This window comes from Patella vulgata, chromosome 1, assembly GCF_932274485.2.
Source record: "Patella vulgata chromosome 1, xgPatVulg1.2, whole genome shotgun sequence".
Classification (NCBI taxonomy): domain Eukaryota; kingdom Metazoa; phylum Mollusca; class Gastropoda; family Patellidae; genus Patella; species Patella vulgata.
This window is the reverse complement of record NC_065879.2, coordinates 31872269-31897893: the sequence shown is the minus strand read 5'-3', so window position 1 is coordinate 31897893 and position 25625 is coordinate 31872269. Positions and strand designations below refer to the sequence as shown.

Below are 25625 nucleotides of genomic sequence, written 5' to 3'. Positions count from 1 at the left end.
TAAGATCAATAAAATATGTTTAAATTTCAATTCAACAGTAAGACGTTAAACCCCATTTCATTTCATTTCATTTCATTTCATTTCTTATAAATCCATATCTTTACTTATGTGTGGGAAGTGTAATTACTATTGGCTCGCTTACCTGGAGGTTCATGTTTGATTGCTACGTCGGCTGAGAAAATGCATCGGGATTTTCCCACATAGATACCACTTGTTAGTGGTGTGGGACGGGGGGGGGGGGGCGGGGGCTGGCATAGGACAACGTAGTCGTTCGTATGGGACGGAAACCCGATGTCCCTGGTAGACCTACACATCGGCGTGCACGCAAGAGAACCCTAGACAGTTGGAATTCGAAATAAGAGTAGGTCGTAGTGCCGCTGTCCAGGCAAATATTGTCCAAGTCGGTGCCGAAAAGTAGGATGTTAAATTTCTTTTCATATTTGAGGCCACGGTGGCTTAGTGTGTAAGACGTTGGTTCGCTAACTTGGAGGTTCCGAGGTTCTGTCACTACGTTGGCGGGCAAAGTTTATCGGGATTTTTCGGCTTGGTTCTCCTTTGTCAGTGGTGCAGTACATAGGGCCTGGCAAGGGACAACGTATAGTCGCACAGATGGGACGATCACCTGAGTGCACGTAAACGATTAGCTGACATTGAACCAGCACAATAATCACCGAACCATAAAAAACGCTCACATATAGTTTTTTTTTTTACGTATACGCTAACGTGTACGCAGAACCTCGGCGTTTCGTACAATACCAACGACGACTAGGCACCACTGCTCCTTGCCATACCCCCAGGGGACCTCAATTTAGCTTCACCAATAGTTGATGGATGTGATTTATCTTTATATTTTTTAAGATCCGAAGTGACCATAATATAGATAATTCTACAGCTATATTAGAAGAATGGTTGACGGCTGTTCAACATGAATATCATTCTGTAGATGTTGACATTAATCATACACAGAAAGGTCATTATATTTTTATACGCCCACATTTTCATGTGGACGTATTATGCCGTCGCCCCTTTCCGTCCGTCCGTCCACAATTTGTTTGTGGGCACTCTACAGGTCACCATTTTTACACGATTTTGACCATCCCAAACTTAGGCTGCCTTTCTTCAGTTAGCTCTGCCTTAGAACAGGCCCTAACCTAATTAACCGACATTTTAATTCCTACATCGACGATTTCAGTATGGCTTTAGAAATTTTTAGAAGTATTTATTTCTCTTCTATTTTCATACTGAATGGAATTTAATATGTTTATTTAGCCTTTGTGTGTATGAAAGATGTCAAACGGATTAGAGCGGAAGCACGAAATAGTCCACTAATTATTTAATGTGGCGGCGATCATGAAAGATACGCTCACAGAAGCGGCTTTATTTGCGAAGATAAATTTAAGAGTACCTAACCTGTTTGGAAAGATAAACAGATCGAAACTCTATAGGCAGTTTACAATGATAAAGACTGTATTGCAATATCACCCATTGACACATATTATATATCGTCTTTAACGGAATAGCAGAAGTCGACATTTTGCTAACTTGACATATTTGTTTACATAAACCACGTGCTTCGGTTATAAAAAGCAGTATATATTCGTCATTGGCCGTAAAGTCGATAAGTCCCTCTCCAAAATGATCACGGAAGCGTTTTAAATGGACGGCATTTAGCGCAGTGATGTATTCTCGAGGTATGAAGTAGATGCATCGCTGTATGCTGTATAGATTTTGACGAAACTTGAAGTATAGGTCTATCTCCCAAAGATCTCGATTCCTTGAAATATAGGTCTATCTCCTAAAGATCTCGGTTCCTTGAAATATTGGCATGTATCGGACCATAACTTCATGGATTATGGCCCCGGGTTGTTCGAAAAATTACGTTTTTAGCTTGTGGACACTCTAGAGGTCACAATTTTCAACTGATTTTGATGAAACTTGAAATGCATATTTATAACCCGAGGGTCTTGGTTTCTTTCAATATTCGCGCATATCGGATTGTCACTTCCTGAATTATGGCCCCTGATTTTACCTCTGGAGGTCACAATTATTATGCGATTTTAAAAAAAAAACAAGTTCGAATATATCACCGTTGAAACCGTAATGATGATTGAGTTCGAATTTCGAGAAAATCGGGCCAAAACTGCCGGACAAAATTGCCGCCCCTTGTACGCAAATAGTGTAAATATATGGTATATCAAGGTTGTGGACCCTCTAGAGGCCACAATTTTGATCCAATTGGATGAAACTTTAAGTTTATGTTTATATCACAAAGATTTTAGTTCCTTTTGATAATCGTGCATATCGGATCGTAACTTCCTGAATTATGGGCCTCGGTTGTACGAAAAATTTCTTTTTTAACTTGTGGTCCCACTAGAGTTTACAATTTTTATCCGATTTTTAAAAAACAACGGTTGAATATATCACCGTTACACCCTAATGACGGTTGAGTTTGAATTTCGTGAAAATCGGACGAACGTCTGAACGTAACTTCCTGGATTATGGCCCCTGATTGTTTGAAAAATCGCATTTTTAGCTTGTGGACCCGCTAGAAGTCACAATTTGTATTCTATTTTTTTTTTTTTAAAAAAAACCGTTTAAATATATCACCGTTACACATAAATGAAGGTTGAGTTCGAATTTCGTAAAAAACCTGACCCAAGCTGTCAGATAAATGGCCGCTTCTTTTACCCAAATAATGTAAAAGTATGTAATACCAAGGTTGTGGACCCTCTACAAGTCACAATTTTTATCTGATTTTGATGAAACTTGAAATTTATCCCAAATATCTCGGTCCCTTTCGATATTCGCGTATTTCAGTCTATAACTTCCTGGATTATGGCCCCTAATTGTATCAAAAATCGCCTTTTTCTTAGCTTGTTCTCTATCTCTTGCAAAATGTGGACGTAAATTGTCCGGTAACCGCTGGTTTTACATCTGACAAAATGAGTCCTCTGGGTTTTACGTGTAAATGGTATAACATAATGAGATAATGAGTTGAATCTTGGTCTGTCTTCTGGTTCTTTAGTTTTGCCCCAGTTGTAGACACTCATTGGTGTTATTTTATTGAAAATGTGTTAGTCCTTAATATGACCCATGTGTGTTCAATCCCTTTTATGATTTGAACAATATTTTTTTCAATACATTTTCAGAATTAAAGATACATTATGCGAGATTTAGAGAAAGAGTTGTCCGTTCGGTTGTGGAGCGAAATTTGCCTAATTTCCCTATGCTAATGCTTCTTTCTATAACTTCTTACTAACTTATGTCAAATTGACTATTTGCATTGGGAACATCTAAAATCGCGCATTCCCATGACGATATTTTTTGTCAAAAATAATTAAATATTTTACGTACAAACGCCTGGGGTAACTGTTATTGTTTATGAAAACGTTCCTTAAATGCTTTAATTCTGCGGGTAAACTTTCTTCATCACATATCTTGGTGGCGCGTCTGGTTAGAGAGGTGATGATGGATTTCTTAATTTGATGCGAATGATTTGATTTATAGTGAATGAATTGGTCAATGTGAGTTGGTTTCCTATAAACAGTAGTGGAGAATTTGTTGTCAGATTTAGTAACTAAGACATCTAGAAATGGGAGATTGTCATCCGCTTCGGTTTCGATTGTGAATTTTATCCTCGTTTGTCGACTGTTGAGATGTTGGAGTAGCGTTTCTGGATTGCCGTTTTGATTGAAGACCACAAATGCATCATCAACCCTGCGATACGAACATTGGGTTTGATGGGGGAAGTCTGTAATGCATCAGTTTCAAAGCTGGTCATGAATACTTCTGACAGTAGTGGCGATAGTGGGATACCCATGTGCAGGCCATGTACTTGTTGATAATATTCATCACCCCATCTAAAGTCAGTGGCAGTTGAACAGTGGCGTAATAGTTGATATTATCAGTGGTTAGTTGGTGTCCAGTGGGTTCTCTAAGTCATTGATTTTCTTTTTTAAGTATTTGGAGTGTTTGAGCTGTGGGGATATTGGTGAACAAGTCTACTACATCGTAGGAAAGAATGGTGTCGGTTGATATAACTTGTGCCAGTTTATGGCAAAAATCGCTTGAGTCGGCAATGAAGACTCTGCTGATTTTCCAAGTGGGGCCACAAGACGGGTTAAGAATTTTGTGGTCTTGTAATATTCTGAATCTCGGGAACAAACCAATAAGCGAGCCTTGACCGGGTTCTTGTGATTCTTAATGGTGGCACGTTCATATGGTGGTCTGGGTAAGAGGGATTCAGAGTATAGTAGAGTCCTACTGTGATCTGCTTTTGTCTTTCAATGAGGTGAGAAGTTTTCAGAGCTTCGTTTCGTGGATGGCTGTGGGATCTTTCCTGATTCTTTGGTGGGTTTTGGTGTCTTGAAGTAGGCTGTTCACGGTGTCCTCATGGTCATTGGTGTCCATAATGACAGTAGCTTTACCTTTGTCAGCAGGAATGATAGTGGGATTTGGATAGTTTATTAGTTTGAGGTTTGGTTTCCAAAAGTATATTCGTGATAATCCATCTTGCCACCTGGTGCCAGTTGACGTAACCACTTTTCTATATTTGTGATGAAATCGTCATGATTCTTTGGTCTAGATACAGGGATTCGAGTTCTGCATGATGTTCACTGATTAATTTTAACAGTTTTTCTTTTCTCGTTTCTTTGACAAGACTCTTTCCGGCTTTCCGTAGAATATTATAAGCAGCGGCAGACTGAACAGGTGTTTTGCGGAATACTGGCACTATCTATGCATCGCATTAAAAATGTCAAATTGTTGCAAAATCTAATATACTTTCCCTCTTATTTCACAATCTGGTTCATTAGAAAATATACATCATCGATATGGAGATGAGCCTACCATACTAATGAACCAGATTGTGAAATCAGAGGGCATAATATGCAAAAGCTGGTAAAATATTTCACATTTATTGACTTTCTATTCATTGAATTAATTTATTTACGGTTTCCCTCGTTCAAGATTATAGTCGAGTAATAGGTTTTACTTTCATGATAATTGTAGATCCTAGGTTGTGGCTCTTTTATGAGGACCCACAATGGTCATTGGCCCCGAGAAAACTGTCAAGCTCAGATCTGACTAACCCTAGATCCATGGATCTGTGCGATGAATTATGTGACTGGTCAATAACACCCAATGCCGTAACAGTAATTTTCCTATCACAAGTGTTCTAAACAATAAACAATTTAACCCTGACTCCAGGCCCCATATCCTGTTTTTCTCATAACATCATAATTAAATTAATTGCGTTTCAAATAAACAGACACCAACCGTTATTATTGATTATTCATATATACAGCATAAACCACCTACATATATTGCTATTCCATTACCTTTTTGCGATTTAGATGAAACTCAAAATATATGTTGAGGATTAATGAACTACGACAAATGCGTGTGAAAATGATAAATCGTTGACTGAAATCCGACCATCTTTAAATAAACGACATTTTGGATTTTAGAATGGCTGATGGACTTTTTCAAAAGAGTAATCCCTGAGGAGTATCTGTGCCAATTTTGATACGTATATCCATATTGGAGTGATTTACTCTATATTCATTTATTTGATGCACAGGCACTATACCTATTTCACGTAACCAAATAAGTCTAACCGGCGGCTGCCAGGCAGGATACGCCCACATTTTCCAAGAGATGGATAGAGAACAAGCTAAAAACAAATCCGATTTTTTTAAGAATCAGGGGCAATAATCCAGAGAATTATGGTCTGAAATGCGCAAATATCAAAAGGGACTGAGATCTTTGGGATATAAAGATATGATTTAAGTTTCATCAAAATCAGATACAAATTGTGACCTCTAGAGGGTCGACAACCTTCGTATTACACACTTTTTCACAATTTGCGTACAAAGAGCGGCCATTTTGTCGGGCAGTTTCATTTCTGTTTTCCCGAAATTCGAATTAAACCTTCATTATGGTGGAATGGCGATATATTTAAACAGTTTTTAAAATCGGGAAAAAAAATGTGACCTCTAGAGAATCAGCAAGCTAAAAATGCGATTTTTGAACAATCAGGGGCCATAATCCAGAAAGTTACGTTCGAATATGCGCGATTATCAAAAGGAACCACGATCTTAGTTTGTAACAGTGATATATTCACACTGTTTTTTTTAAATCTGATAAAAATTGTGACCTCTAAAGGGACCACAAGCTAAAAACGTGATATTTTGTACAATCAAGAATCCCCGGTTGTACGTGACAAGGAGTAGGGTCGCCTGTCCAACCTCGTGGGTTTTCTCCGGGTCCTCCGGTTTCCTCCCACTGCTAAAGACCCCAACGTGCAAGTGAATTATTGAAATAAAATTAAAACCACATGTTAGTCCCGAAATGACATAGTTTGTGTCGAGTGGACGTTAAACCCCATTTTTTTCTCTCTCTCTGGACAATCAAGGGCCATAATTCAGGAAGTTACGATCCGATATGTGCGAATATCAATAGGAACCAAGATCTTTGGGTTATAAAACGTATTTCAAGTTTCATCAAAATCGGATCAACATTGTGACCTATAGAGGGCGCACAACCTTGATATACCAGATGTTTACACTAGAGGGACCACAAGCTAAACCATCATTACGGTGTAACGGTGATATATTCACACGGTTTTGTAAATCGGATAATAATTGTGACCTCTATAGAGGGACCACAAGCTAAAAACGCGATTTTTCGTACAGTCAAGGGCCATAGTTCAGGAAGTGACGATCCGATATGCGCAAATATCGAAAGGAACCAAGATCGTTGGGTTATAAACATGTATTTCAAGTTTCATCAAAATCAGATCAAAACTGTGAGCTCTAGAGGGTCCACAACCTTGATATACCATATTTTTACACTGTTGACGTACGAGGGGCGGCCATTTTGTCCGGTAGTCCGATTTTCACGAAATTCAAACTCAACCGCCATTAAGGTGTAACGGTGATATATTCAAACGGTTTTTTTTTTAAATCGGAATAAAATTGTGACCTCCATAGGGTCCACAAGCTCAAAGACGTGATTTTTCGTACAACCAGGAGCCATAATTCAGGAAGTTACGGTCCAATATGCGCGAATATGGAAAGGGACCAAGGTCTTTGGGTTGTAAACTTACATTTCAAATTTCAACAAAATCAGATAAAAAATTGTGACCTCTATAGGGTCCACAAGTTAAAAACGCGATTTTTCGTACAATCAGGGGCCATAATCCATGAAGTCACGGTCACATACATGCCAATATCGAAAGAAGCCGAGATCTCAGGGAGATAAACCTTTATTTAAAGTTTCGTTGAAATCGGATAAAAATTGTGGCCTGTAGAGTGTCCACAATCAATTGTGGACGGACGGACAGTGGCGACGACAATATACGTCCACATGAAAATGTGGGCGTATACAAACTATGACCTCTATAGGGTACACAAGCTAAAAACGCGATTTTTCGTACAATCGGGGGCCATAATCCATGAAGTTACGGCCCGATAAATGCCAATATCGAAAGGAATCGCGATCTTAGGGAGATATACCTATATTTTAAGTTTCGTTGAAATCGGATAAAAATTGTGACCTGTAGACTGTTCACAAATATTTATGGACGGACAGGGGCGACGACAATATACGTCCTAAGGAAAATGTAACCGTATAAAAATGAAAATGACCATGTTATAGTGATATTCTTCGTAATTATAATTCCGAACTCCTGAATATAAATCTGTTCTTCTAATTATTGAAATATTTATCAAATATATGTAGGATATAGTGATGAAAAGTCACCGAATGATTGGTCGAAACAACGATATGAAAAGGTCATCAAACTTCGACAACAAGCCCTGGAAGATGCCAGAAAGATAATGGCAGATTATATATTCGTAAGTTTTGATAAGGGCATATAAAATACATGTTCATGATATCTCAAATATTACAAACAGAACTGTTTGCTTTGTTTTGGAAACAATGAAATGTGGTCCGTCAGTTCGTCGTGAACAAGCTTGTGGTCGTTCTAGAGGTAGATGCCAAAAATGCGTCGTTTTGATCGAGATAGGAGGCTTCGTTAAAATTCGAAAATATACGTTCTGATTTACTGGAACGAAATAAAATTTATTTCTATCTGCTTAAAGATAAGTGATGCAGATTAGGCCTATGAGCTAGAGTTACTTAACGTCTGTCTAATCTAGCCCTAATAGTCGAAAAAGATATATAATAAAATCAGCAATGTTTTCAAACGATGCGGACGACGAACTGATCCGAGCAAGTCATTTTGTGGAAAATATGGTTGAAAATAAAAACGTAGATTCTGACAAAGAATTATTTAAAGCTAGTCAAAGTGCAATCTGATTAATGTCTTGTAAATTCCCCCATTACCCACAAAAGAATAATATTTAATATGCTTCATGGCTAGTCAATCTATCATTTAGATGGTTGATGCAGATGTGATTATTGAAAATAACAAGACACTACAGTTACTTATGGATCAAAATAAGTAAGTATCTGTTGTTCTATGAATTTATATAGACGTGATATTGTATAAAGCACTTTCACATGCCCATTGTGTTGGTTCGTCGGCCCGTCATTAATTGGCTTGTGGGCGCGATAGAGGCTACCGTTTTTGACGGAAGCATTGTGGTCATGAAAGGAAAAACCCTGTCGATATTCAACGCTCCCCAACCTTTCGTACCAGAGTTATACACACTCTTCCGAAAACCATGTGAACGCAATAGAGGCTTTAGTTCCTAATTGGTGCTTTTGAAAGCATTGGGGTCATCAAGGGACGAACACTATCGATAATCAGCGTTCTTCGATATTCCGTTCCAGGGATATCCCCCTTTGCGGAAAACATGGTCAACGCAATAAAGGCTATAGTTTTTAACGGATTCTTTTCAAATTTGGAATAAAGCATTGTGTCCTATTGATGTTCAGCATTCTGTGACTCTCATTTTCAGGTTTATCTCCCTTTGCCGCTATATTAAATTTGATCGACAGGTTTTCCTGTCGGATAAGCTGCCGTCGAAGCATTACTGCTGTGTGAATATCTTTTATTTATTGATATAAAGATTTACAGCAAAACAAAACGAAACAATCCTTTGCGTTATTTAACTTTCATTAATTAACATATCAATCATGTAGGTTTTAACATCATCCAACATACTTACGCCTGTTCTAGTGGCTGCAGTATTTAAACTTCTAGTCGTAGCATTGTTCTGTGATGGCAGATTCGTGGAACATAAAGAATGAGTAGATATCATACAATTAATCCTTTACTGGTCACTGTGGTCACCAGCTTCCTCTAATTTTTATGGGTGCCACTTAAATATGCATTATGTATGAGCTAAATCTGCGTATTGCAGGATTTTATTTGACTTCAAATGTTTTATGAATTTTTATTTAGACATTTATTCACGCAACAAGGCTATAATCAACTCTCTAGAATATCGGATGGCGGAGATGTAAACGGATTAAAATACGAACGCTATTTAATGATTTAATTAAGAAGTGGAGAAGCGATGCTCGGCATAGATAACAAAAAACAAAACAAAACAATGAACAGTGATAACGTCGCTGAGAATAAATTAATTTGAATGAAATTTTTAATATATTAATTTTGAACTATTATAGCAAGACCGGACAGCTATTTATCTAAATCTTACATAATGCATCTTTAAATGACTACTCATGTAGCTCTCCGTCCCAAGCGGTCACATAATGTTGTCGGTGTAATCAGACGTTAAAGAAAATCAGCCAATTCTAGGTCTGTATTCTAATCTGATTCGTGGCTGATTACTACATGATATGTCTGGGAATAATTTTGTTTGTAATTTGAGGATAATAGTAGGACCGATGTTTAATGCCAGTGACACGGGATATTATTCCAACTTCTGGGAAGGGATAGATACAAAGGTGAGCCACTTTCCATGTGTTTCAAAAATGAATTTTTATCGGATCGTAACTAAAGAACAAACAATACATAGAGAAGAAAACCTATAGACATTGTGATCTATCAGATCAAGTAAAAAGTGTGGCGTATTTCCACACTGTAAATCCAACGGACGCCTAACGCGTCTGAATGTGTTCTTATTAGAACATTTTGCGTTGAAATGTGAACACGTTAATGTTCACATATGAACACCGCAGTTCTAAAACGTACGCAAATCCTTAAAATCATGTGTTCAAGTTCAACATCGGACATGCGCACGACGCATCACGTGATGCGGGTTATTTTCAAAATCGCCATTTGCAGGACGCTGGTTTGACTTTAAGGCTCTAACTGTTTCAACAACTGTTATTTAAGGTAAAGTATTGTTGTTGTTTTTTCTAATAAGGTAGACAAGTTGTTTCAAAAATAACAGGGAAACTTAGATATATGAATTTGGAAGTAGAAATATGAATTTAGGTTATGTTTCTAGATTAACAATAGCCTTGTATAAACTACTAGGCCTGGCCCTAGACCTGTGTTCCCAAATCAACTCGTAAACCCTCGTCAAGCATATTAATTTGTGTTAATAAATTATTTCCTCTTATCAAAAAGCGCATGTATTAGAGATTTTTGGTCGAATTTGACAAATTATTTTCTTCTTCCATTTGTTTGAACACGTGGTGTTCCTTATAGAACATATTCTGTTATATACAGAACACATTCTGTTACGTATACAGAACACCGTATGCAAAATTAATAATCATCTGACCTTGGGGTTTAACTTCCTACCTTTCTGCACCAACCGGGCCATGGAAGACGCGACAGATAAGGAAGGTGTAAGAGACTCAATCGATTGTCCACATCTATGATTTTCAATATATTGATGTCTATTATATATCCAAAAATATTACTGTATTAAGCCATTTTTCGATAGAATATTTTTATCTAGTAGACTGGTCTATTTAACCGTCTTCATTAGCCCAGTCGGAGCAGATAAGTAGGCCGTTAAAACCCTCTATTATAATAATTAGTCATCTTGTTTTTTCCTTAATATAATAGTGTATTAAGCCATTTTTCGATAGAATATTTTTATCTAGTAGAATGGTCTATTTAACCGTCTTCATTAGCCCAGTCGGAGCAGATAAGTAGGCCGTTAAAACCCTCTATTATAATAATTAGTCATCTTGTTTTTCCTTAATATAATAGTGCACGGTAACAGAAGACGACGAAAAAATAAAATTGGTACAAGCCGAATGGACTGCACAGTCTTCTAGAAAGAGTTATGTTGTTGCAGATTCGTTCAAACGGTAAGTTCATATGCTCAGGTATTATATCCATTTATTAAAACATAGTTTAAACTTTACACATAGTTTGCACCCCCAATATATATCTTATACCGGTTTCCTGGGTTTTAATTGGTGTTAATATTTATATTGCAGGTGGGGAAATGAAATGGAATTTATCTTCCTAGGCTCATGAAGACGAACAAGCATCACGTGTGCAATGAGGGAAATTTTACCCAGACGGTGGCTTTTCCGCCTACTCTTGCCAAGAGTTATAGGTGCGCGCCAAGCAGGGCTGTCGGTTATTTTTCACAGTTGATTAGCAGCACTGCTAATCGAAAAGTACAATTTTGCCAAATTTGATTAGCAAATTTAAAAATTGATTAGCAGTTTTTCAGTTTCAATGTAAAACACCTAAATAACAAGATATTACTTTAATTCATAACAAATATGATTAGATTCCATTCTGACTATTCTTAGATTTTTTTAGCACTGCCACAAGTGCTTGTGACAGTTTGTAAATGTGATGTAGACATTTAGTTAGGTCTTATGTCTGAAGCCAATTTTTGACAGTGACTTCCGAAGCCCCACTCATTTTAATTGTTATTTTTTTGTTACGTTAGAAATCTTCGTTAGAAAACAATCTCGTCTGCTTTTTATCGTGTATTACTATTTTTGTTCAATCGGGCGCACCTCGATTAACTAGACACACGCGATATAAACAATAATATTTTACGGGAATTTTTACTTTGATTTTTGATTTACAATACGTTAACATGTATTTATTTTTTTATATTTTATTTACAATACGTGGGGGATACACTGGAGTTATTTATTTCAAAATGAATATGATATAATTACTTGATGTCTCACAACGTGAGTGGGACTACTTGATTCCCTCTTTCCGGTTTAATAGTCCCTATTCATAGAGTTATGTCCCTGTGTTATATAGTATTGTGTCTGGGTAGTTCGAGAAGAAAATGTCACAAGGAGAATTCAGTTTTGTTTATAAAATTTTATTCAACATTTTATACACGTTGAAAGTGTTGAGTAAGCCTTCTAGTCTTCAAAATGTGGATTATTCTTGTGACAATATCCAAAATGACAGCCCTGGCGCCAAGACCCATCCTAACGACTAGATGGTGTGCAGGCGAAGAGAGAAGAACGACAAGTAAACGTAGAACTAGAAGACAGTACAAGTGTACCACAGATAACTTTTTACTTGCCAATAATATTACATTCAGATTCGGATATTATTATAATAGGTGATCTTTTTAATTGGGCATAGTAGAATATCGACGCAAACAATGTTTTGTCACATTATCTCTTCCCATGTTGTATTATAAAATTAAGGAAATAAAATAAATTTGTAAACTATGTTCAAATTGTTTTTAAATTGTGCCATGCTTTTATCATACGAAATAATAAATCATTTGAGTCTATTTTAACCATTTTTTTTAACATGTTTGTTAAAATTTCAGAGAGTCTTTCACAACAGAACATACGGTGTCTGCTTAGAACGCCTGGTTCCCTCTGTGTGTGAAATTCTGAACGAACGGTGTTCAAAATATGATCACCGAACACCTTTTAGTGTTCATTATCTGTTTCATGCAGTTGAACACCTTATTGTATTCTAAAAAGAACACGTTTTACGCGTCCGATGTGTTGAAAGACCAAGGGGGAAAAGTTGAACGTATAGTGTTCTAAAAACAGAACACATTTTACGCGTCACAAGTGTTCTAAAATCCAGAGGGAAACCCATTTAAAACTGAACACATACTGTTCTGAAAGTAAACACATAGTGTTCTGATAGAAGAAAGACGCGTAAGAGTGTTCAAAATCTGTTTCAAAATAGTGTTCTAAAATGGCGTATTTGGTGTTCTAAAAGTGGACGCTGGGTTTACAGTGCAGGAGACGTTGTTTCATTTCCAAATTAATGAAATTAAAAGTTTTCTTTCACAATATCGAGTGACAAAGCTGCGAGCTTAGGCAAATGTATCAAATCTTAAGAGATGTGTAACATTTTAATTTCAGGGTTATTATGTAAGAACAGAAGAATATTTGAAAATGGTTGACTGGGAAATTCGTGGATGTTTCCCTGTTCCCATACTACACTCAGCTCTTTTAATAGATATACGGCGTAGTATTACTCAAGATATAGCGTACACCCCTCCATTGCCTGGATATGACGGACCATATAATGATATTATAATATTTGCACATTCTGTAAAGGCCGCAGGTTGGTAATTCTACGTGTGTAATAATAATTTGTGATATGAAATGGGGTTTGACGTCCCACTTGTCTGTATCAACCCAAGTAATATAGAGGTTTGGTGTTCATCGAATTTCAACATTTTTTTTACATACACGCCAACTGTAAATTGATTAGAGATCCATTGAACATTGATCTTAATACATATAGCATATAAGAAATTCAAAAGACAAATTGAACAGAAAATTTCCAAAAGATTGACATGAGAAGATTTAAAACATGTTACCGTGAAGTAATTCCATTAATTAGAAATGTTGAGGTTTTTATTTTGCAGCAATATCAATGTTTATTCTAAATACAAGATATTTTGGTAAAGTAATGGTGCAATTAGATAGTCAATATTCTTTAGGGGAAGAAATTGAGCAGTTTGCTTACCTTAGAATTGAAACAATGGGTAAGTTATTCATACCTAGACATGAAACAATGGGTAAGTTATTCATATAAAGTTTGTATAATTGCAATTATTTTTTTACTAACTTTGGCTGTTTGGCATTAACAGTTAACCTTGCCATTTTTTGACTAGAACCCATAGATTTACCGAGCGGAATCTTTTACCAGTATTCCAGCAACCGGATTTGAAATGAAATTAGCAAACATATTCCTAGCGCCAATAAATCATATATTTATCACGATAATAATTGCTACCTTTAATATAAACATTTTAAGACTAATTAATGCATAATTGAAACAAAATTTAAAAACTAAAAACCTGTAAGTTATTTCTGTAAACATACTAAAATATTGCACAGGGGCGCTAACTGGGCACGCAACAAATGACACGTCTATTAATCCACATCATTAGAAAAGAATTCAACCCAGTTCTGTTGGCAAAATTCTTTTTTTTTATTTCACAGAATCGAGGGATAAATAAACTACCGAACCTTCCTATGTTGCATTTTTGAGATATATTACTGTAAACATGGTAAACAATCAGGTAATTCAACATACAAAGTTACTGAATGTTGGCATGTTCATACCTAGTTACTTTAGTAACGTAAATTGTATCGGCTCTGCTCGCTACTACGTTACTGTCAGCTCCTAATGACAACTAGTATGAAAATAAGGCTTTTCCCCTATCTCGGTTCTAAGGCAATTTTGGAATCCTTAACGTCTATTTTTCACCGTGATTCTTCTTTGGTCGCTAAAAGGGACCATTTTTTGCCACATCTGACACAAATTTATAAAAATCCAACTCTATTTTCATGTAGAATTATACGATACAAAAACATAAACAACTTTCATTTGAATTGGGCCGCCATTTTCAAACTAACGCTCAGCCAATAATCTAACGCTCAGCCAATATTCCAAATTTAGGAATGGAATTTTACCGTAAACGAAAATTCGCGCTGTACATGAGAATAACACATAGAATATTTAAAATATTTTATAAAGGTCAATATAATGTGTTGTTCTATTTTATAGATTTTATGTAATAATTATTCATGTATATTGAATAAAAAAAACTTTAGTGACCATGTACAGCACGAATTTTCGTTTACGGTAAAATACCATACCTACATTTGGAATATTGGCTGAGCGTTAGTTTGAACATGGCGGCCCAATTCAAATGAAAGTTGTTTATGTTTTTGTATCGCGTAATTCTACATGAAAATAGTGTTGGATTTTTATAAATTTGTTTTGGATGTGACAAGAAATGATTCCTTTTGGTGACCAAAGAAGAATCACAGTGAAAAATAGACGGTAAGGGTTCCAAAATAGCCTTAGAACCGAGATAGGGAAAAGACTTATTTTCATACTACAATGTAGTTGTCATTAGGAGCTGACAGTAACGTAGTAGAGAGCAGAGCCGATACAATTTACGTTACTAAAGTAACTAGTTCATACCTAATTCATTTGTTAATTCGGCGATGTCTTTGAGCCATCGAAGCTAGTTTGGAAGTTATTGTGTGCACAATGAACCTACCCTAACCCTATTTTCTCGTATGTTTAGTATGTTTACGGTAATATATCTCCAAAATGTAATATAAAAGGTTTTGAAATTTTATCGTCCAGTTGGTATCCATCCCTTAATTCCGTGAAATAAAAAAATCTTTTACCACCAAGTACAAGCTGGTGTGGGTGCTTTTTGGTGCAGCATGGGCGTCCGGCGTACCCTTTGCTTATTCAACCCACAAACTTCTTCCCTAATCCAGTTGTGTGTCCAGTGAACCTCCCCTCACCGGGTGTTCTCATATTTTTACAATGTCTACGGTAATATCTCGAAAATGCAACATAGGAAGTTTCTAAAACCAATGTAGTGATTGGCGCACCCGGCGCACGCCCTCGGGGGTTCGAGTCACCAAGCTAGTTTGGAAGTAATCGTGTGCACAATGAACCAACCCTTACTGGAATTTCTCTTATTTTTACAATGTTTTCGGTAATACATTTGTATATCTCAAAAATGCAACAAAGGAGGATTCTGAAATTGTGCAATCCGGTGTAATCTATCCCTTGATTCTCTGAAATAGAAACATTTTGCTACGGAAGCTGGTATGGAACCATATTTAATGATGCAGGGTGGATTTACACTTTTTCTACTTTTGTCTATATGCTATGCATTAATATGGCTTAATCTGCAGGATCATAAATATAGGTACTTATTGGCACTAGGAATATGTTTGCTAACTTCATGATGCTGAAATGAAATGAAATGAAATGGGGTTTAACGTCCTACTGTTCTGCTCCTAAACTGGGCTAATAAAAAACGGGCATTCGCCATACAGTGGGCTATGAGGGAAATTTTGCCCGGGCAGCGGCGCTACGGCCTACTCTTATATCGAATTCCAACTGCCAAGGGATCTTTTACGTGCACGCCAATATGTACACGGGACCTCGGTTTTTCGTCCCATTCGAACGACCAGATATCTGTCCTTGTCATTCCCTCCGTCCTGCATCACTGACAAGGGAAAACCACGCTGGAAAATCTGGATGAACTTTCTCGGCCAATGCAGGGATCGAACACCCGACCTCCAGGCTAGCGAGCCAGCGTCTTACCCACTTAGCCACGTGATGCCCAACCCCGGATGCTGAAATACGGGTCTTCTCTGTATAGTTTTATTTCTTATTGGCTACAAGCTCCCGCTCACAGGTCGCATGTGTAACTGTTTCTTCTTTAATATGACATCCCCAATTCGTCTTCAATACCGTGACATCTTCACTGACTTCACGTTGTGTGTGTATAGTCCAGGAGCTAGCAAAGATTTAATTAACACCTCGAATACGAAAGGGTTGAGACCAGGAATTAGTAGATATGTGATCAGGGTCCCTCAAAAACGCACTATTAAGTAATGTTTTGGGGACAGCGGTCACATTGGTTTGTAACTCATTTTTCAGTACAACAACCAAATCAATGTCAAATGGTTCTTGTTGGAATCAAATTAAAGAACTAGTTAGTGCCCGTCATGGGGACTGGTCCATTTCTGAGAGACCTATTGGGGGTACCCTGTAGGCTTTTAACACACATCTCGAGTACATCCCCGGAAGTCAAAATGTTCCTTGGGATTCCTTGAAACAATATGATTTCTTAAGAGTTGTCAATTATGGGGTTAACCCACTTCTGAGTAAGTCAAGGGTGACCATTCGACTGCCCCGCCTAATCCATGTTTAACGCTCATCTCGAGTACATACAGGGGGTTTCGATGACCGAATGGTTAGCACGTGCGCGCTGTATCATATAATGTCTGTCGTTGAGTCTCTCTCTCGAGTACATCCACGAAGCATGTGTTAAAATGTTCCTAGGAATTCCCTGAGACAATATGATCAATTATGGGGATTAACCCACTTCTGAGTAAGTCAAGGTTCACCACTGGCCACCCCTTCCACGTTTATCGCACATCTCGAGTACACTCAAGAAACAGGTATCAAAATGTTCCGTGGGATTACATGAGACAAAATAGAATTGATTATAGCCTTGTCACGTGAATAAATGTCTAAATAATAATTCCTAAACATTTAAAGTCAAAACAAAAACCTGCAATAGGTGACGTAAAAGAGAAATATACCATTTGCCAAAATATCTAATTTGTTTATTATATATTTGTAGTGGAAGGGCCGCCATTATATAGATCTAAACATGTATATGTACCTCCTATACCTCAGAGTAAATTAGGTTTTGATGAGGTAAGATATTGGGTCATAATTATATATAAGAATTTAAACTTGTTGCTAGATCATCAAACCTTTTAGACGCCGAAGTATTTGGTGCAAACTTCTATAACAGACACACAATATTATAAAGAGATAATTGATATATATAATATGAGGTATACCTGGGTTTAGGACAATTGGTACTACGGTGAAAATGGGGGTTAATATCCCCTCAACACAGGGTCGTTTGGTATGTGTCTATATAAATAATTCGCTAGTGTGCAGGATCTTGTCTATAGCAGCGAGGGCAGTGGCAGAGATTGACCTGGCGAATCCCTCTGGTGAGACATAAGGACTCCCCCCGAGGAGTTTGAAATATAGACTGCCGAAATGCAGTCTGGCAGTATTTCAGGCACCGATTGTCAAGATAATTAGAGCTGACCAGAAACCGCCTGTCGCCTGATCATTCTGATTGATCCGACCAGAGAGGAAAGTGTAAACAAATAGAGTGAATCAAAGTGAATGAATTTTCTCGCCGCGTTGAATCCATACTCCAAAACTTTGAGGATCGTGAAAAGCACTTCTCGAGTTGTTCACGTGTTATTGTTTATAGTAGGTTTACAGCTAGTTCAGCTCTGAACGTAAATTCTCGTTACACTCGCCCTGTACGTTCAGAAACCGCCCTATTGACCCCTTGTCGTAGAATTTTCGGGTTCCAGTCAATTTTACTGGGCATCTTTTTACTGTTAAACGGTCGCGTGTCAGTCCTGTATAGCTGAGGTTGGAAATTTCTGAGTTACCCTATACCCTGCAGGCGGCGTACTTTTAAGAGAATGCTGTGTCGCACACACTGCCTCTAGCGAGGTAGGCAAGGCTTTATTTTCTCACTACATTGTTCCTTTACATTGTACCGACGTTCACGGGGACTTACACGCGTCCAGTAAAATTGACTGGGGGCCGAAAAATTATCAACAAGGAGTCCATAGGGCGGTTCCTGAACGTACTGAGTGTGTGCAATGAAACCTATGTTCAGAGCTGAACTAGTTTACAGCCGGGTGGGTTAGGTAAGCAATCCAGTACTCTAGAACATGCAAGTCTATGACTGGGTGGGATGGTCGCATATATTCATCGTAGAAGGTGTTGATTACTGAAACATATCACAAATATTATTTTATTTCTTTTTTTTTAAATTATTGGAGGGGGGGGGGGGGACAAAGAGAGGGCATGCCAGATTTAAGATCGCCTCTACTGTATAATTTAGTAAGTGACGCTGCTCATCGGCATGACATTTATTTCGATTAAATTGGTGTTTTGTTTTCTGTTCAGATTTATATCCTACATTTACTACGTCGACCCGAGAGAAAAACAATAATGAGAAACACTTTATATGGTCTTGGAATAGATTTCATCTTTTTTGATGCTTCTGATGAAAAGTAAGTATGCAGCTATACCTGATATTTTATTTATATCCCCTATTCCCGGTGTGTCACAATTTTAGAACATATTTAACCCGGCTTCTAATTTAGATTAAATGACCAAACACGGTGTAGCTGATGTTAACCAGGTGAATGGCACGACTAAGTTCGATGAAGAGCATTTCGGCTTACGTTGGCCGTATATTGCCAACACCCATAATCTGTCCGTTGTAAATTGATATCGGCTGTATATTTCATTGTATTGTAGACACCTATTGATTTTCCCACATGTTCGAGAATCACTACCAGAGTATTATTAATCTATCTTTCTTAAATAATTATCTTCGATAATTATCTTTGTTACTAAATCTTGTTAACACTTTAGAGGAGATTTATTATTACCTATAATTTTCCTTTATATTATGTGAAGAAACTTGAATGATACGTATCTGGATAGTCTTGGTATTAAGATGCTACCTGGATATAGGGATCCTTACCATGGAAGGCAAGTATAATATTGTTATATCGCTTTGCGTTAAATGTTGAGATGTCTTATTTAAAAATCGAATCTTAGTAATAGTGTAGTCTGCAAATTAAAGCCACAAAATAATTAAAGGTGTGCAGTTGTACAATGCTTAGTGGTCCATCTTTAGCGTATTCACCCTACGAGCAAAGCTACCACCAACATTTCGTCTGCTATGGTCTCTCATTATTCACTAGGTCCATGATATGATGCCCCATCTGGAGCATGCAGTCAAAATTTTCCCTACTGAAAGTTGAACTCGACACGGCGAATGTGCACGCTTCAGTGGCTTGTCTCGAAGTGATTTCTGACATGCCCTCCCCTGGAACAAAGCCACGCCAAATGTTTGTGTGTGTCTGTGTTTCGCCTACAGGCCGCAATTCTTAAAAAATCCTTTTGAAACTTTGCATACCCTAAGGATGATCGCTATTGTTTTTGGTGACTGCCCGACCCCCAGGGACAGAGCCACATCCATTTTCTTCTTTGTGTGTCTGTGTGTTGCCTACAGGCCACATTTCTTAATGGATCGTCTTGGAACTTGGCATATATATTCCTTATAGCCTAAGGACGGCAACTATTGATTTTCGTGCATGTCCCGCCCGCCAGGGGCAGAGCCACGCTCAATTTGTGTGTTTATCGTATATAGACCGCAATTCTGAATGGATCAGCTTGGAACTTGGCATATGTATTCCTTATAGCTAAGGGCGACAACTATTGATTTTGGTGCATGTCCCGACCCCTATTCCTATACCTATTCCTTATACCCTAATTACGGCAATTATTGATTCTGGTGCATGATCCCCCCCCCCCCCACTTTGGGCGGTGCGACACCCACTTTTGTTAATATTTTGTCTGTAAATGATATATTGGCTGCAATTATTAACATATTTGATCCAATTAAGAATGGTCTATCATAGGTTATATTATATCCAACCCCCAGGGGCAGAGCCACGCCCAATTTTTGTGGGTTTTTTTGTCTACAGGATGGAATTCTGAATGGATCATCTTGAAACTTGGCATATTCATTCCTGTAAGGATAGCAATTATTTATTTTGGTACATGTCCTGACCCACGCCCCCTTTTTTTGTTAATTGTTTGTCTGCAAATGCTCTACAGGTTGTTATAATTAACAGATTTTGTTCAAATTCAGCATATCAATAATTTCAATAACAGGGTGGTGCCTATTTATATTGTTCCATATCCAGCCCCCAGGGGCAAAGCCACGCCCAATTTTTGTATTTATCATCTACAGGCTGCAATTCAGTATGGATCATCTTGGAACTTTGCATATTTATTCCTTATACCCTAAAGACAGCAACAATTTATTCTGCCCCCCCCCCCACCCCGGAGGCGGTGTCACACCCGCTTTTTGTCTACTTCGGACTTCGGTCACGCCCATGTGGATCCCCAAAGAAATACGTCGAGTTTTCGTTAAAAACATACCTACAAAAACACTCTTTTAATTTTTCTTCTGCAATCATCATTCCGGACATTATTATACCTGAACTATATTTTCATAATTTTAAAATCCTTCATACATACAGGAATTTGGATTATTAATCAAAACCAAAATGCTTACAAAAGCTACGGAAATATTGAAATCTATCATTTCACAATTTTTAACTGCTGCATTTGGAAATTTCAAAGTTCTAAACTGGAGACATTAGTCACTACCGGATAGAAATACTTATCGGGTCGTGTGACCATAAGAATACCGTAAATTCTAAGGAGGAGTTCGATAAATTAATCTGAATAAAATCTCACAATGTCAAAAATCACGTCGCTTGGTTTACCGTTGGCATTGAGATCTCGTCGTGTCTCGCGCGAGCGGCAGAGAAAAGAACCAAAGGGACTCGTTACCATCGTTTTAATTGCCAACGAGGCTTTATTTGATGATTATGTAGGTTCTGGTGATTTTACAGCGTTATTAATTACAAATAAAACCGGCAGCGCTATCACTTGGTGAGATTATCAACTTCGTCGGACCGGAAGTAACGAGAGAGAGAGAGAGAGAGAGAGAGAGAGATCGTCCACTCGACCTCGACACAAACAAGGTCATTTCGGGACTAACATGGTTCAATTTTATTTCAATAACCACACCACTTGAAAACGATGAGAAACAATCCACTTAAAATTATCACCAGCTTATAAATTCTGATGGTAGCAAACGATTAAGAAATTCAGACACCCTGCATACCAGTTACATCGCATGAACTGCTCTGTTGGTACCGTGTTACCATGTTGAAGCAATTTATAACCGTGTTACATATAAACACAAGGTACAATTTTATGGATACGCAATTACCGAGTTTAATACTAAGCGACGTTTCGACGAGGATACTTTCGTCTTTATCAAGCAAATAATAATAGCAGGCAAATATATCCATAAATTTATACCGCGTGTTAATTAGTCTTTGTGTTAATATGTTCAATTATTAAATGCCAAGCAAAGAATGTGTTACATATAATTGACGTTTCGCATTCTTTCAGTTTCTTGTTGTCAAGGACTGAACTAAAAATTGAAAAAAATGTGACCCGTATTGAATTATGCAATTCATGAGTAATATAATGGGCGAGCTTCATAAAAAACAACAATGATTCATAAATCTATTCCCTGGGAAATATCACCCACCTTCTCTTACAACCCTGGATGCATTGACCACACAGACGAATTTTGGTTTTATTACAGGGTTTTAACAATGGGAGAAATTGGTTGTTTTCTTAGTCATTACAGAATCTGGGAAGAGGTAACATATATATTTTGTAGACATTTGAGAGGTATTTTTTAATGACATGACATAAATTAATGGTTTCAATTTAATTCATATTTAGTTGCATTACAAGTCAATCTGGTTAAAATACAGATCTAGGCCTATATTTCGTTTCGTTTCGTTTTTTATACTTTCTATGGCCTACACTACATGAAGATCTGACTAGTCTCTATCATCCAAGACAAGTTGTACTCGAAGGTCGTGTCAGGGGTCGTACGAGCGACTTTTGACCCTATGACGTCAGTCATTGATTAATAAATCAGCGTTGACGTTTCTAGAAGTTTACCGACAGTTCCGTGCATGGCACGCCAAAAAGTCTCCGTAACAGACCATTTCATTGGCTTTTCCCTCACTTCAACCAAAACGCCTGTGATATAACAACTCTTCCAGATCCTAGTTCAATCTGTTTCACAGAGAATTGCGAGTCTTCTAATATCTCTGTAAAAGATGACTGCCTTCAACACGTGCTGTCACAGCACGCGGCGTCAATCATTGGCTGAATGGCGCGTGCATTGTATACATCAGACGTTACTGCTTCGGGCAGAATGCTTCCTTTTAGTTATTTTAATACCCATTTACACTAATTAGGAAATAATTTTTACCTACAAATACGTCAAACGTCTTTATTTATTTTTCTAATACAACAAAAAAAATGTTTTAGAATTTAATTTGTCGGTGGAAAAAAGTTAATATTTGAGACTTATTAAGTCGCATTGATGTCATCCTTATCAGTGATTGTTGCGGCCTAGCGAATATTCACTGCTGATCAGTGTGATCCTAGTGTAGTAAAGACATATAAAACGAAATTTTGAACTATAAAAAACGAAACGAAATTGCATCTGTGTTTTAATCAGATTGCATTACATGTCTATCGATCGGATTATATTGCATAAATTTATTTTTCAGCCATTGGACATTAAGATCATTATCAATTGTTTCTTTTATATTAATACCAACCGGTATTAGATCTTCCTTACCCTTTCTTTACAGATTGTGTCGAAAAATTATGAAAAAAGTATAATATTTGAAGATGATGTTCGATTGGAATTGTTTTATAAACGTAAACTAGCAAAACTGATGAAAGAAGTGGAGGAGTTTGTACCTAATTGGGATCTGCTGTATGTTGACTTGAAATCATTCTTGTATTTTCCCATATTGCTGATACAGTACTTAGTGGTGAAAAGTTACAATAAAGATACCTTTTCTAAATTTATAATTATCAATTTGAAAACAGGTCCACACTGGCAGGAAAACTATATTTATGTTAACAAACAAGTAGGCCTATTTTTCAAGAAAGTTCAAGGGACGGTTTGTTTCACAAATTTTGAATTAGCTGCCATTTTGTAGTACACTTGTTTGTGTTTTATCAGAAAGGTATTCAATCTTCTTTATCTGCCTTATGTAGAGCCTATACAGGAGAGACCCGGGAAACAGCCCAGAAGAGAGCCTATATAGGCCTATTTAAAAGGAAATCGACTTCAAACTTTAAAAGCTGACTGGGGGAGAGAACTCCATACCCTCCTTGAGGCTCTGCGGTCAGTCCCCCAAATTCTTAAATCTAACCCTTGACCTAACCCTAACCCTTACTCACAATCTCACAAACAATCACGTGTTCTAACCTATTTACATCTCAACGCCCTTGACGAAACCTCAAGGTGGCCTTAATATTTAGATTAAGGTTAGGCCTGAAGTGTTATATAAATTATTAAAGATACATTATGGGAGATAAGATAAAGAGCTGGCAGTTCTCCCTAAAGTAGTTAAAAACTAGATCATGTAAAGGCAATTTGCTGAAAATTTCAGTCCAATTGATCCACTATGAACCGAGAATTGAGCGATTGAAATATCGGCCTAGCCTCGATCATCATTACTAAGGTCTGTACTATAAAAAAACATAGTTTCGATTATCCATTTTTTAATTAAATTATGAATGGAAGTCGAGCAGCAAATGGGATAATAATCCAGTAAATATCGCAGGCTAGCTATGCCATCGAGAGTCGATTATGGTCTGGATAAGTTAATTAATGTCTAATTAATAATCTAGATAACATTTCAGGCCTAAAGAAAGACCTGCAATAGGCAGATTTAGCTCTTGCATAATGTATGTTTAATTAGACATTTATTAACATGACAAGACCATAATCAACTCTCGATGCCATCTTATCTGTCCGATTTTCATTGGATTTGAATCCGATCTGCTGTTCAACGTCCGTTGATGATTAACGCAAAAATGGATAATGAAGACTTTGTTAATTATCGCGACAGTCTTTTACATCATCTAGTTTTTAACTATTATAATGATAAACTGCCAGCTCTTTATCTAATCTTCCATAATTTATCCTTAATGCCGTCTTCATTAGCCCAGTCGGAACAGAACAGTAGGACGTTAAACCCCATTTCATTTCATTTAGTATCTTTAATGTTTTGATCCAGCAGGTTTATTTGGTTTATTTCTATTTTTTCCCTAGATACCTGGGTAGGACCGAATTAGATCCTGACAGTGAAGTTAAGGTAAAAGGCAGTTCAACATTAATCTGGCCGAGTTATTCATACGGGTCATTTGGTTATATTCTGTCGAGGAGAGGAGCTGATAAATTATTATCACACAAACCTTTACATCGAATGGTGCCAGTTGATGAATATCTTCCAATACTATTTAATAAACACCCAAAGTAAGGAATTAATTTGCTTCCTTTGAATACAATGACAAACATTACTGCTTTTTAAAATATTAACTTCAGTTTGAACTGGTCATGAAATGGTAAGTACAGTGAATACTTAGGCTTAAACAATTTGAAACAATTGATATCCCATCTGATATGTCTACATATTAATTATATTCATGCTCTTTATTTGCCCACACATTTCTCAAACGCATGATATATTGACTACAAAATGTATGTCAAAACTAAGTGATTGATTAAAATTCAATCCCCTTGTTCCTTTGGTATTTCAGAGAAGAATGGAATATATATTTTAACCCAAGGAATCTAGTTGCGGTTTCTGCTGACCCTCTATTACTTGAACCAAGAACTTTTATGGATGAAAACAATTATAACTCAGACACAGAAGACTCCCCAGTCATTGAAACCGATGACAATGATACAGATAATGAAGATTCAGAAGTTGATAATACTGAAAGTTAACATTTGATTTTCTGTCAACATTACATGGACATTGCTATACATTCTTACTTCCTGTATGTATGAGCCAAGTTGAAAATTAAAGTGTTTCTATAAAAAAAATAATTCATTCGAAATCACCCAATTTTATCAAAATTCTGAAAATTTATTATTCGGACCAGAAGACAGAAACAATTCTGAAGAAATTGTTGTTTTGTAGTACATAACTTCCTCGACATCTCCCAAAGAATT

The 25625-nt window shown here is 37.1% G+C and overlaps 1 protein-coding gene across 2 annotated transcripts; it reads left to right on the top strand.

Moving 5' to 3' along the window:
• Window positions 1-857: 857 nt before the first annotated feature.
• Window positions 858-25625, top strand: LOC126808434 (procollagen galactosyltransferase 1-A). 2 transcript variants are annotated; one of them, XM_056098321.1, is made up of 10 exons: window positions 858-970; window positions 13219-13423; window positions 13731-13850; window positions 17499-17575; window positions 18869-18975; window positions 19388-19462; window positions 22170-22227; window positions 23242-23369; window positions 24720-24923; window positions 25208-25625. In XM_056098321.1, exons 1-10 carry the CDS (start codon window positions 944-946, stop codon window positions 25395-25397), a joined length of 1191 nt encoding a protein of 396 aa, XP_055954296.1. In that variant the 5' UTR covers window positions 858-943; the 3' UTR covers window positions 25398-25625. The 2 variants fall into 2 exon arrangements, with proteins under 2 accessions (XP_055954296.1, XP_050389095.1); XM_050533138.2 differs by lacking the exon at window positions 858-970 and having other exon boundaries at window positions 12319-13423.

What these genes read in the sequence shown, in the direction of transcription:
- LOC126808434 (XM_056098321.1), top strand. Translation starts at nt 944, where the DNA reads ATGTTGACATTAATCATACACAGAAAG. An exon ending in CCTTAGAATTGAAACAATGG is followed by an intron (nt 13,851 to 17,498) that starts GTAAGTTATTCA and finishes ATATATTTGTAG; the next exon opens with TGGAAGGGCCGCCATTATAT. An exon ending in TTTGATGCTTCTGATGAAAA is followed by an intron (nt 18,976 to 19,387) that starts GTAAGTATGCAG and finishes TATTATGTGAAG; the next exon opens with AAACTTGAATGATACGTATC.